Genomic DNA, 14,365 nt, shown 5'->3' with positions numbered 1-14,365 from the left:
GCTCGGTCTGGGGTGGTGGGCTTGTCAGCTCTTTGTCCTCAGATAACTTATTAACCCACAGAGTCCGGCGAGAGAAGAATGAATTCTCACATGGCTCTCCGTATGGTTAACTCAGAGTAAACAGCTTTTCAGGAGTCCGTCTGCAGAGAAGCAGAGACAGAGACAAGGAAGGAAGGATATTATTTGGTATCCAAGGAAAGTGAAAACAAACGTACCAGGATGAAAGAAACCGCAACTTTTCATTCATTTCAAGCTTTACTGAAATAAACCCAACACCGTGTTGTGTGGCACACTTGTAGCCATGAAAACAGAGACCAGCATGCTAAGTATGTAGAATGGTGCTGGCTGTCTTTCACTAATTAACCCAGCAGATGAGGCCTGCAGGCCAGAGTCAGCCAGGGTCACCCACACCTCCGACACATAGCTGATGTCACAAGTTTGCTGCCTTAGTTGTGCACTGTTCAGCTTATGTGTTGGTCTCAGTCGGCTCGCATTACAATCCCTACAGCTGTTTCACTTCAAGTGATGAAGTGGTGAACATTTAACTAAATTGTTTTAAGTGCAAAGAGTCAGACTGCCTTGAGGCTGGAAACTGAAAGAACAATTTAACCCGGTATGTGGAGGTCTAAAAATACCTTGAAACCAGCTAATGTGTATAATGATGTGGTTGTATGAATAATAGGTGAGTGAGAAGGAACCAATAGACTCAGCATTGGATGTGTGAATGTAGCTAAAGAGGACTGTGCACACTATGAAATAATCTTTTGTGCAGCTGTAAGTTTTAATATAACTTACAACTGTCAGCAAGTGTGGTTAGTTTCCTATCAAAAACAATGTGTAGCAAAGAAGGATTAAAGACCTACACTCATCATGTTGATTTTAGGGCAATATCTTTATATTTCCATGTTATTCATTGCATAGACATGGCCTTTCTTGAACATGTACCAGGAAGTCTACCATGAAAACAGACAAGTTATCTGCGTTGTCAATGAGGTGTTGGCTCAGTGCTCCATGAAGATTGAACTGGAGAGGACGCAAAAGCTGTAAAATTACAATTAAATGATCCAGTAGAGATTGTTGTGAGTCTTTTGACGTTAGCTCTGATGGCATTACTGCATTTAATACATTCTATATAATACATTACAGCCTATAACATGATTAGACACAGGATTAGAGGGTTTTCTTTCCCTGCTTAAACTGTAGAAAAGAGTATGTTATAAAGAACAACACAGATTGGGCTGTCATTTGTTAACTGGGTATTCTACCACATGATTGTTTTTGGAAAACGATTTATACATTTATTTAGGTGTAGTGCACAACATTTTTTGTAAATATAATTATGATTTGTGTTGAGTCCTCTTTGAATTAAGGAATACACCTATGTAAGTTGCCTATTGTACTTAAATACAATTTTTAAATACTTGACTTGACCGCTCTCATTTTATGCTACATTCTACATCTACTAAAAAATTGTACTTTTCACTTAATTGTCTTTATCTGACAATTACAGATACTAGTTACTATGTAGATTGAAATCCCTGTACATCTACACAGGTGTCAGTTCTGGCTGATTAGACCTCTGCTTAGGTCAAAGATGGGAACTATAGCTCAGCAACATGCATGCTCTAATAAAATTGATAAAGGTAAAAATTCAGGGGAGTCAAACACACAGCTGCACTTTCCACACACTAATTCAAATGAGTCTAATCAAGCAAATAAGTGTCATGACTGCGTAATGGCGTCAAGATTTAACCTTAAAATGATGATGCATTGTAAAAGAATAAACAACATAATGAGCTCCACCTTGATCTGATGCAATGCATCAGTAATAATATTAGGTCTACACATTAATTGCTGCAGTCGGTGAGTAGTAGGCTTTCTTTACTCGTGATAGGCTACTTGCTAACTCATTTGTAATTGAGTATTTTTTAGTGGCGTATTGCTACATCTACTAAAGCGAAAGACCTGAATGATGTCATTACATATCCTTGAAAGACACCAGCTTTATGTGGTAACGTTGGTCTGTTGACTCGGTTTGGTTGGCGGTGGTCGCCATCTTGTGGTTTACAGGGGGTACTGCACCCCTGCAAAGAAGTTGTCGAGGTCGTCCCACGGTGAACACGAACACAGTGAGAACTCAGTAAGTTCAATTTGAATATTTCTAGGCAGTAGCGACCTTTAGCATAGCCTACATATGTCTCAGTTGTATGCTGTTGCTAGTCAAATGTAATGCAACATAGTGACATCAAAATCTTGCAACCAGGCTCATATCACTGCGGTGTAAAATAGGCCTGTGGCAGTGAGCAGACAAAATGAATTGACCTGGGTTGTATTCTTATTATTAAAAACAGGTCGCAGTCTCGGTACAGTGGCCTGGAGGTGCAATCTAAATTCTGCAGAGTCGGTGTGGTGGATTTTGACATGACCCCCAAACAGCTCGAGCACTGATACTGCTGTATTGTCGGTGACATTTGAGGTGAGGACAATAACGTTTTGTTAGTGCGCCTGATCAAATCTCACCATTGTCAGGACGCATAATCCTCCTGAGTGCCTGCAGGCGCTCTCTGCTTCACACTGAGGTGAGGATAAAGCATGGGATAAACCAGCAGGCCACAGGTGCAACCATTTTATATGCGGGACTAGACTAGTTCCTGGTATTTTGAACAGTCGATTGCCACATTTAGGAGCACTAATCAGGCCTGTGTCTGCAAAGGGTTCCTGGAGGAAAGGTGCTTTCTTTACTGCCTTTAACCCTCTTGTTAAACTGATACAGGTTTGATTCAAATGGGGCCTTTAAGGAAACAGCTAAATATATGGTTTTGTTAGTATTAGTATTCTATCACCAAGTTGAGGTCATAGATCTGACCTTATGATCAGATTGCAAATAATTGGGTAACTAATATTATTTCTGACAACTGTACCATGAGAACAGATGTTTAGGATACATTTTAAACGGAAGATAAAAAAAACAAGATATGGAATTTATCCATATTATAAACTTGTGCAAGTGTTATATATATATTTGTTTTATGTGAGGAACACTCTTTCCTCCCTCCATGTCCCTCCCTTTAGCCTCTGATAGTGTAACACATTTCTATTGAAAAAGGGAAATGACAGAAACTGTGTCACATCCTGTTAACACTTCTTCTTAAACAAAGACACAAATAAGCTGGAGAGTGATTACTAATATATATATTTGAACTAGTCTAGTTTTTAATCATTGGTTCATTCTTTTACTCCTTAATGTTGTGTAATAGAACTACTTCTTTCCACTCATCGTCTCACATTGTTTTGAACTCTTTTCTAACTCAGAGCAGTTAAGCCCTCCTGTAAGGAGTCCGACATCAACCTGTGTGGCATTTGTAAATTGCTAAACAGCCTGTATTCTTTCTAAACACTCTTGAAAGATAGAAATCTTTGTCTACTGTCTTCTGTTTTTCTACCCTTTATTTCGCTATAATTAAGACTTTGCACCCCTGTTTCACACATAAGAGATGCCACCAACCAAGGATGCTTGGTAACGGGACCATACACAAACTCCTCTCTGTTTAAACAGCATGTCAGTGAGCTGGTGCTGAATGTGTCTGTTTACTGGGCTTTGTTTAATTAACACTGAATTGCCGGAGCTGACATGGTAAACAATTAGGGTGAAATTCTGTCGCTTTAGCCTCTGTGAAGCAACCCAAACAGATTCCAATCTTAACTCCCAGAACTGACTCATAAGAGCCTAATCCTGTTGATGGAAACAGAATCCCACCCGTGTCAAAACGGCCCGCTGCCCCAGGTGCAAGAGCCACACAGGCCCTGGCTTGTCTCCCTTTATCACAGCTGATGAATTGAGAGGGCCCTCTTGGGCACACAGCCCGGGTTGGCTAATTAGAGGGTCTGTTTTCTCATAAATATCTATAGTGATGAAAAGTAGGCAAATAAAGGCTGTAGTTAAAGCCTGTGAAAGTGTGAGATGCAAATTCTGAATGTAGAGTGGCAATGTGAAGGCAAATCTGGTGTTTCTTTACAAATGCAAGAATTTCCTCAAATGTCCTCATTTAAGTTCTGTGATCCTAATAGCTTAACATGCTGCAAAATGGAGACTTTTATTGTGAAAAATCTATCAAATTCACGCATTTCCGTACAGCTAATTCACAAAGCAGCACTGTCCGCAAACAGTAGAATATATCATGTGAAGTATTCTTTGTTCCAAATGACCAATGGGACCCCGTCATTGTTAATCAATACATTCAACTGCAGCTAAGGCACATTAGGAATCTGTTAAGTATTGTTTAATAGTTCATAATGAGATCAGGACTGATAGGTTATCTTGGTATCTTTTAGTGTCAGTGACATTTTGACAACAAGGATGGCCCCGTAATTACATTGTCTTTACTAAGTCTTACTGATAGCTGTACACAAAGGCTCAAGCCCTCGTCAGATAAGCTGTCCTCCCTAATGGTAGATTTCACATTCAAGCAAAAAATAAGCCCTGCTTTTAGCCTGACATCTGTCCGATAATTGTAGCTTCTTAAGAGTTTAAGTGCCTCCCAATGCTCACCAGAATGTTCATTTGTTGAATGCAAAGTTTATTTGTAACTGAAATGTGCAAATCAGGAAGATGGATGCACTGAAGTGTTCACCTATCAAATGCAAAGCAGACCCAGGAGGAAAAGATCCTAAATATATAAGAAGTCAAAACATGCATTGTTTGTAGAGTATATGTTGTGAAAATAATAATTTGAGTCGTGTATATCCTCATAGCTTGTGTTGTCTTTTTATTTAACTCTTCTTTCCCTGGGAAAACTTCTCCAATGGACCACTTACCTTCTGGAAAAGCGCTGCAGGGCATCCGGGCCCAAATCCACTAATTAACTACTTTGACCGTTCCAGATTTGGAGCCTTATTTTAGTGGAAGATGTCTCTGTTAATGACATACTAGTATTTACAGTTTCAGACCCATTTACAGTTTACTACAAGAAATTCTTAACAAGTTCCAAAACGTATAAATATGCACAAAAGAAAATATTTACAAAGTTGAACTGCTAGACAAGCCATCTCCCATTTCACAGAAGAGTCTGTTCTCCATGTGAAGTGAACGAACTAGTTGTGTCACAAAGTCATGCTTGTACATATGCGTGTTGAACATGTCGGAAATTTGAGATGAGCACAGAGAAATTTTCCCCCTTTAGCAGATGAATGTGAAAACAGCCTTCGAGTGTCAGACTCGTACATCATTCTGCACAGTGACGATCAAATGTCAAAGGGAAGTAAGAATGTGTGAACACATTTGTGAACTTTAACAACTAATGAAGCTATTAATAACCGCAACACTTTAGAAAGTAGAACCCATTTGAGTTTTTCTGAAATTAAGTTAATACGATTTTTTAATTTTTTATTATAACCGTCTGTTTTACTCTCATTTAGGTTTAAGTGAGTCACATGAGTCTCACGTGATGCCGCTCCAGTCTCATCCCCCGATCGTTCCGTTTCCACAGCGTCTGGAAACACTCAGATCCACTGTCACCCCATTACATCAGAGCGGTAAGGTATCAGCTGACTGACACACTTCGCATGACCCCCATATCTGCTCAGGTCCTGACTGTTGTTGGAGCCAGCAGATATAGAGTTAATTTAAAAAGACCTAAAATGTATAAGTATCACCTAGATCAGATTTCAGATATATTTACCACATAAAACAATAGTAGCATCTAAAATACCCAGTGTCCAGTTAAGCAGTTTCCGAGTGGAGAGCCTATTTAAAGTTTAGAAACGTTATGCCTCTGTTGGAGATGGCTGCTGTAAGAACGTTGTGTCTATTACGTGATCAGAAGCGCTGCTCTATATTTATCAAATCATGGGACTCACCCGAGGATAGACAGCATGGTGCTGCTGAGACTACAGACGTCCTAGACCTTCACCTCTGCAGGGTCACAGCTGAAGCAGGACAGGTAGGAAACCTGCTTGGATGCCGACATTTTCCAAAAAATCTATAATTGATATTTTATTTTATTTTTGATAGTTTCAACTCACTGACTAGTTTTCAGTTGCTGCCCTGAAGAGATTTCTATTAGATTATATTAGATTAGATCATATTGCTAGAAATATTATCACAAGTTATTGCATTTTATTGATTATTTACATATTTATAATTGTGTTGCAGAATTGTGTACAGTTAAAATCAGTGTGCTTGATTTTATTTATTGCATAGAAGGACTTTTTATTGATTTAGTTAGTTGGTATTCATGCTTGCAATATGTTTATTCTGAAAATGTTTTAATAACATATACTTTGAACTGTGGTTACCTTTGAAATATATCTCTTCTGATTGCAGGTTATATTTCACCCTCTAAGTCAAAATGGAGGACTTTGACTACAGTGTGGAGATCTGTGAGCAAGACTGGGAATGCTTCTTTGTGGAGTGCGAGGAGTGTAGCCTCCTTCCTCCTTCATTAGCAGGTGTGGACGACTCGGGGATGAGTGACATTGATGATACACGGTCCATTCTTTCTAAGAGGGTTGAGAAAGTCGACCTCACAGCAGGCTTTTCAGAGTCTGACCGCCCCATCGATGGCCCCCCAGACTGTGAGGGCTCTCCTGTGGAGCATTACCTCAGTAAACACACCGTCGGTGGAATGGAGAGCGTGCTCTCGGGCAGTGAGGAGGACATACACCTGCAGTCTGTCAATATATTCTTTGAAAGGTTGAAAAATCTTACAGAGGCGGAGAGGCTTTCTGAGCCAAGCAAAGTGAGAGATGGAAAAAAACAGGAGGCAATACGTGAGGAGCAGCGGTGTAGTGGTTGGCAACAAGCCAGCAGCAGTTCTTTGCCAAAACACATCCCCAAGTTAAGCTCCCTGCCAGCCAGCGGTGAAACAGCAGTTGGCAAAGAGACAACAAAGCCTGTCAACACCATCAGCAACATAAACACAATAAAAAAAGGCATGCCTGGTTCCAACACTTCCCCTGAACCTGCAGCCAGGATCGCAGTGCTCAAGGCTAACAAATCAGCGTACCCTGAATCAAGGTTATTCGTCAGAGAAGATGCCTGTACAGAAACCAGAGTAAAAAAGGCAACGCAAGTGAATCAGTCTCGAAACTCACCCGAGGGGGTCGTCTGCGCAGAAACAACACCTGACACTGCGATAAAGGAGGAAACGGATGATGTTAAGCAGGAAGGTTTGTTGACAAGTCAGTTAACTCTCAGTAAAAAGTGTAGCACTGATTCATTGAGTAATCTAGAAATGGTGAAACATGTTAAACGGAAGGAAGACCTTAATGTTTTGCAGTCAGACGCAGCACGCACAAACAAAACAGCGAGCCAAGAATCGTCTCCATCTGCTTCTTCCAGAAGAAAGAGAAGGAAGAAAAGACGACTCGGCGTTGAGCCAGCTGAGGGTGGGCATAGATACGAGAGGCAGGTTTCAGTCAAGCCGAGTGACTCAGAGGAGGAGCAGTATCCATGGAGAGGAGGAACGAGTCTGTGTTTATTTAAAAATACAAATTTGTCGCATTTAAACGAACCACAAACAAATTGTATGTCCACTTTAACTACACATTCTGCCACCAGCAATCTCCCTGGGAAGATATCTGCTAAGGAGACCAAAGTGAAAGATCCTCTATGTGACATACAATACCAATATTTACCAGAAGGCTTCATCAGAAAAGGAAGGTGTAAAGCAGCAGGCTCGTCTGAACATAATGCAACTAATGATGGGTTACTAACCCCACAAAGTCAAAATGACAACAGTGATAATGTGGCAACTAATTTACAGCCATGCAGCAAATTACATGCAGAAGAATCAACTGTGTTGCCCGTTTCAATTACTAACGGTGTACCTGGTAAATCACACCTGGCCACAGAAACGGCAAACTGTGAAAGAAAGGACACTCGTGCCGGGAGTCTCCGGCAGTCTGACAAAATGAATCATTCTATCATTTGTTATAAAATTGAAGAAAATCCAGAATTTTGTACAGCAGAGGTCAAATCAATAAGTATTTTACCAAGCGCAGAGTCAAATGATCCCGCTGTGGAAGTCAGCCAAAATGTCAAACTGTCTTCTGCTAAGTCGGTCCTGGCTGTAGAGGCTGGACATTCTGGCAGAGACAACCACACACTGTGTCGAAGAGAGGCTGAGCCCCAACAACAGCTGGAAATTGACTGTCAAGACACAGACCGATATAGATCTACACTGGAAAATACTCACTTTCCTCTGGCTGCATGCACTTCTGATTCAAACAACACACAACTCAAGCAATTTGAAACTAGAGCCTGTGCATTCTTGGACGAGATTTCCAGTGATGCATTACCTGATATACACCATCTGGCTAAAAGTCCCTCCGGTTCAGATATGAGTATTAAAGCACAGCAAACAGAATATCCTCTGGTGCGTCAGACATTATCCAAATGTGATGATGTATCAGAAAAAAACACAACATATGAGAGAACTGAATTGGCAGCATCACAAACGGTGGCTTGTCAAAGTAGGAATCCCTTCTTATCTGATACACCAGTATCATCCTGCTGCACTCTGGACACAGCATCTGTCATGTTACTGTCAAATGAAAATATCACAGACGTGTCAGGAAGTTCTTGTTTATCCGTCGATCAAAATGACCCTGAAGGAGGAGACAAAACATCACTAATGCTGGCAAAACACGAGGAAGGAGATGACACATCTAAATCCAAAAGCCTGTCTGCAGCAAATGACACGACGGGTTCAAACTGGGATTTAATGGTCAAAGCAGAAGACGTCATCTCAGCATCTAAAGCAAATTGTGAGCTTGAAAAGGCACCAGATTCAAAAGATTCAGTGTTCGCTATGTCTTCTTTTTGGAATGAGATGGAGAAGCTGACAATAAATGATATTCTGGGTTTACGAATGATCAGCAATGGTGCTCCACGCAGCTCCCTCACACCGTTACAGGAATGTGAGGAGACCGACATGTTTGCTATGACTGATTCAGGCTTTTTTACTCATCTGGATGAGTCCAAGCCTGAACAAACCAATGAGGACACATCCAGCGATCCTTACCCTGCACAATCAAGTTCTGTTAGCACAGTCTGTTCTTCCTCTGCTAGAGGTGTTATGTGGGAGAGTCTAGGGGCTGATACTTACCCTGAGAATATGATGTTGACATCTGCTGGGGACTTTTCCCGACCAGCCCACCCTGGAGGTGCTCAAACGTGCCTCAGAAAGATTTCTAAAAATGTAAGCATACACAATCTACATGTCCTGGATTCTGAGTCTTTCAGCTTCACACAGAAAGGCCACATTTCACAGACCTTAGACGAAGGAGAACTACAAAAAGTAGAGTATGTCAGTGATGGACTCGTGCCTAAGCAAGACAAAGACGTCAACGCTTTAGCCTCATTTTCAACAGACAGCTACAGAATCTCTCTCACAGATATATTTCGGTATCTGTTCAGTGGAAAGCAATCAATTCCCAACCAATCAGCCACAGATAACATAACCACCTGCTACACTGATGGAAATTCTGTCCCTGAAACGTATGATCATTTCTTCTCCGAGTTTGATACAGAAAGCTTCTTCTACCCTCTCATCGCCAAAGAAGAGCTGGTTCCTATCTTTTCCTCCTCTCGCTCAGCTAATAGAAACCTGCAGTTCCCTGAGGCCTATGAGCACTTCTTTTCATCTTCTTCTTCTGATGATTCTTCTGGGGAATCTGATGAAGAAGATGGTTGCGGTCCTGTGAGGGTGGTGACCAGGTTCAGCCTTACATCAAGAGCATCTCAGATTTCTACAGACATATATGAGAATTTCTTCACAGATAGCGACCTCAGACAGAACTTCTTTTGGAAAACCACACTCTCCTTCAGGAACATTAGTTTGACCAAATCTACAGTCCAGAAGGAAACACCCTCAAACCCTCTATCTGCTGTACCTGTGAGGCAAGGTGGCAGATCCATTGAAAGGACAGTTCATCCTCTAAATGCTCGGGGAAAGAAAGACGTGATGTTTCCTGATCCACTTCTCTACCACCTGGATGACAGGATCTACTCACCACTAGCGCAGCAGCCTTTCAGATACGAGGATGTACAGACGACTGTTTCAAATCCAAGTAAGTCCAGATTCACACAAGTATGTATCGTTATAGATAACCATGAGGTTTTATGATATATTATATATATATATATATATATATATATCGTTGAAATGAGTAGTTAAAGTTTAATTATCTTCAGACAGCATATGGTGGTGACGTCTGATTCAGATCAATGCAGAAAACCTTAATTGTCCGTCATAAAGCAGGGATGTTAGTGTGCTTGTACACATATAACACACAGATTCAATGCTCTCTGCGAATTAAAACCAAGATGTGTCTGTCTTGTACACATTAATACAGGACTTTGTCAGGATTTTACTCAAATAAACTTTATAGAATAAAGATAAAGAAAGTAAAGTAAACTGCTGCACCGCTCTGCAGGATCTCAGATCTGCTCTCACTCTCAAATCGATTAAAAGGGAGCTGCACCGATTTTATCAAAATCTGTTTACAGGCTAATAAATGTGCTGGAAGAAGTAGTATAAAGGCTTGTGTGGCTCCAGAACGAGCTGCACAGTCTCATAAAGGATTGCAGTTACTACAAGTACAAGTACAAGTTTACCCGACCTCTGTAGTCTTCTCCTCAACCCTGCTTAAGGCCAGTGGGTCGCTATCTGTAGTTGCATTCTGGGAAATGTAGGCAGCAGGTTTGAATATCAAATGTGTAACTGTGAGCAAACATTTTAATATATAATAAACAGGTGATGTTGATATTAACTATGGAAATGATTCTATCAACAAACTCATGGCTGGTTTTACTTTATGGACAAACAGTATCTTTGTGAAACCAGACAGGCAGACGGTCTGTCACGAAGCTAACAGAGATATCTGAATCTATATTGTATATACATAACCTTTCTTTTTTTTTTTACTTTTAAAATCAAACCTGTCAATCCTTTCACTGCTTGATAAAAAAAAAAATAGTGCGTATTAATAATAATGTATTCAACGTCTTTCATTTAAGCTCACTGATATACTCACACATTTGTAATGTAGGATATGTCATCCTGTCAGCTGTTACAGTCCGGCATCATATCTCTTACCTCAGCTGTCAGAGGACACTGACTGGACTGCAGGCACATAGTGAAAACCAAGAGGAGTGGTTGTACGTGATAACTTGACTTCGCTCAATGAGTGTCCTCTCTAAGCTCCCAGTAGAGCGCTCCAGTTTATGTTTGGCTTTGAAAGAAAATGAAAGTACCTCCACTTGAGGAGTCTTAATGGTATATTTAAATCCGTCGTCTTAAACTTCCACTGAACTGCAATTCAGATAATAACTTACAAGCTACTAATATAGCACCTAATTCAGCAATTGCCCGTGAGGATTATCTTTGAGGCCACTCGAATCATAATTTGAAATATCAGTATATAATATAAAAGTAATCTGTGCAGGTGCCAGGATTTGAACGGCTCACAGTGTGACAGAACAGGAAGTTGAACAGCTTGTGCTCAGCTGTTGGTGTGTTGGTGCCAATTATAATACCCATGACCTCTCACTGGAATCCTCTGTGGATTGTAATATTACGTGACACTTAATGATTCAAGATGTTTTCTATAATACTCCGTCACTTTCTTTGAAGGGTTGGATGCCTCCCTCCTGCCTCTCAGACAGTCAGACATGTGTCTGGTCTGTATTGCATTTGCTTCGTGGGTGCTGAAGACTGCAAACCCCCAAGTTGGAGATACCTGGAAGGCTGGTATGTGTGTTAATATAAAGCATTGATGTACTTTAATATAACAGAAAACCTTCAAATGTTGTGTTTTAAAGTCTTTTTTAAGACTGAAAGTACAAGGCAGTTGCTTGTCACGTTACATTTGACTTTGAATTTAATGAAGTAATCAGTTTATTTCTTTGTAAGGACTGTAAATACTGAGGTAAAATCAACAAAGCACTGAAATAAAATCAGCCTCAAGAATAAGTAACTTCTTATGAAAAGATCAATTCTATGTTGTGTTGCGAAACCTCATGAGTAACGTGATGACTCACTTTTAATATGTATTCTCACACAGTTCTGCTGGCGAATGTAAGTGCTCTGTCTGCCATCCGATACCTGCGTAAATACGTCAAGATGGAGGCAGCAGCCAGTGAGAAGAACGTGAATTACACCGCCCCGTCTGATTCTTGATGTCTTGGCCTGTAAATACGTCATGCTTAAAATTAAACATTCTTCCACATGAACACCTGATATGAGCACGTGCAAGTCCGTCCTTCGAGGAATTTGTCATGTGTTTGATGTGCCGTTACATGTTTGCGTTACGTAATTGCACTATGATTGCTTCAAGTCGTATTAATCTCTCCATTGAATGGACATGGAAAAGGGGTTGACTCTAATAGCAGGTTTTTTGGCTTCCAATCTTCATTTGGCTGACATTTTGACCTTCAACGTCAGAAAGCATTCATATGAAATATTAAACGACCAAATGCAAGTATTTATCAGAAAGAAGGCTTTAGACATTTGTAAATAAGGTTTCAGTATGCGCATACTGAAGGAGGATTAGAGGCATGTTCACTCAGAGCTGTACAGAGATGTTAGACGGACATGGATTAACTTTAGGCACTTGAAGAGTTGAGGATGGTTTGTTTCCATCCCATTAATTTATCCAAAACTACTGTTAAATAATTGAACATATTTTACAAATTGAGATGGTGACTATCTTTTGTAGTGTATTCCAAAATACTAATTTAATCAAACAGGGTGAATGTATTCTGTGTCAGTATCAGTTTAATAATATATAACGGGCATTTTATGTTTATGATTTGTTTTTTGACGACTGTACAGCATTTTGCCCTTTAGGCTGCTCTGGGAGATGTTGAAGTCTTTGAGTTTAACTTCAGTGAACAGCATCTCTGAGATATGTGCTGTCAAAAGTACTCAGACCTGAAGATGAAACTTTTAAACACTAGATGGCAACGTAAGCTCATGTGAGAAGCTGGACTATCCCAGCTGAGTGAGCTGCAGTGTTCAAATAAACTATACTTGATCTTCAGTATAGACCCAAACTATTAGTTCAAGTCATTAATTGGCATAATTTATGGTAATAATGTCTTTATTCAACATTATTGTATTCACAGGAGATCCTGTTCTCTTTTTTATAAAGATTCATGCATGTTTTTCTCCAGCAGAGGGCTAAGGTGAGCTAAAACATATAAAGTGTCCTTCTGTTGAGCACAGCACAAACATTAAACGGATTAGATTTGTCATGCAATCTTGAATAATAGTGCATGTCACAACTGGACAATGCCTTTACAAATCTCACTGGTTCACCCATGAGGGCTCTATGCTATTATTGTTTTTATGTCTGAATAAAATCTTGGCAATTATTTGATGCATCCTCTCTGTTTCGTAGTTTACTGAATTTATATGCCACAGATTTAAAACAATGAAATACTATTTGTTGGGCCACCTGGAGGTAGTGGAAAAGAGTTTTGAACACAACATTTAAATACCATCACCTGTTATAGCGTACATGTTATTTAAATATTGCTTAACTTACACTACACTTAGTTCTGTTTTTGATCCCTACCATATATGAATATATGAAAGAAAACAATTCTCTTTAGTTGCCAAATGTTCATCCATATTCACCTGTTGGTTGCTAACTGTCTTTTGGGGCTGAGCAGGTACATTACACAGTAATTTATTACTTACAGTGCACTAACTACATGGACTGTTTCCCTGGAGCAACTCGGGGTTATGTACCTTGATCAGGGGCACAATGGTGGCAGCCCTGGTATTGAACTCACAACCTTAAGTAGTTGTAATTGGAAGTGGAACTGCTAGACCACTGCCACCCCATTGTCCATGTTAATATAAGTCAGTACAGAGGAAAGTAAATGCAACTGTATACCAGGAGTGGTTAACCATCCTGTTGCTTGGTAGTACGTAATGAACATTAAGAGCTTTTTTGCTGAAAACAGCTGCCTGGTGCAGAGCAACAACCTCGCATCCACCTATCTCTCAAACCTCCTCCAGGAATACACCCCCCTCCCGCTCCCTGCGCTCATCCTCAGCCGGACTCCTGACTGTCCCCACCTCCCGCTTCAGCACCATGGGAGCCAGGGCTTTTAGCTGCACCGCGCCCAGGCTCTGGAATTCTCTGCCTCCGCACATCAAAGAGTCTGACAGTCTGGTCTACTCACTCTAAACACAACCAACTTGCTATCACAGATCCTCCTTTCACTCCGTCACTCCACACTCTGTCGGTTTGACTCATTTGTTTTCCGTTTTTTTAACTGTTTGATTGTGTTTCTTTTAGATGCACCGTGAGGCGACCTTGGGTGTCCTGAAAGGTGCCTCTAAATAAAATG

The 14,365-nt window shown here is 40.5% G+C and overlaps 1 protein-coding gene across 2 annotated transcripts; it reads left to right on the top strand.

Annotated features, from left to right (window-relative positions):
* Positions 1–2,084: 2,084 nt before the first annotated feature.
* perm1a (PPARGC1 and ESRR induced regulator, muscle 1a) lies at positions 2,085–13,378 on the top strand. 2 transcript variants are annotated; one of them, XM_029436038.1, is made up of 7 exons: positions 2,085–2,140; positions 2,352–2,476; positions 5,416–5,532; positions 5,820–5,939; positions 6,323–10,071; positions 11,637–11,753; positions 12,067–13,378. In XM_029436038.1, exons 5-7 carry the CDS (start codon positions 6,348–6,350, stop codon positions 12,180–12,182), a joined length of 3,957 nt encoding a protein of 1,318 aa, XP_029291898.1. In that variant the 5' UTR covers positions 2,085–2,140; positions 2,352–2,476; positions 5,416–5,532; positions 5,820–5,939; positions 6,323–6,347; the 3' UTR covers positions 12,183–13,378. The 2 variants fall into 2 exon arrangements, with proteins under 2 accessions (XP_029291898.1, XP_029291899.1); XM_029436039.1 differs by lacking the exons at positions 2,085–2,140; positions 2,352–2,476; positions 5,416–5,532 and having other exon boundaries at positions 5,670–5,939.
* Positions 13,379–14,365: the final 987 nt, after the last annotated feature.

This window comes from Cottoperca gobio, chromosome 7 (genome assembly GCF_900634415.1).
Source record: "Cottoperca gobio chromosome 7, fCotGob3.1, whole genome shotgun sequence".
Taxonomy (NCBI): Eukaryota; Metazoa; Chordata; class Actinopteri; order Perciformes; family Bovichtidae; genus Cottoperca; species Cottoperca gobio.
Note: the sequence above shows the minus strand (reverse complement) of the source record. Positions and strands in the feature narration are given on the sequence as shown.

Coding starts and splice junctions, on each gene's coding strand:
- perm1a (XM_029436038.1), top strand. CDS start 6,348: ATGGAGGACTTTGACTACAGTGTGGAGATCTGTGAGCAAGACTGGGAA. Junction 10,072..11,636: donor GACGACTGTTTCAAATCCAA/GTAAGTCCAGAT, acceptor CTTTCTTTGAAG/GGTTGGATGCCTCCCTCCTG. Junction 11,754..12,066: donor TGGAGATACCTGGAAGGCTG/GTATGTGTGTTA, acceptor ATTCTCACACAG/TTCTGCTGGCGAATGTAAGT.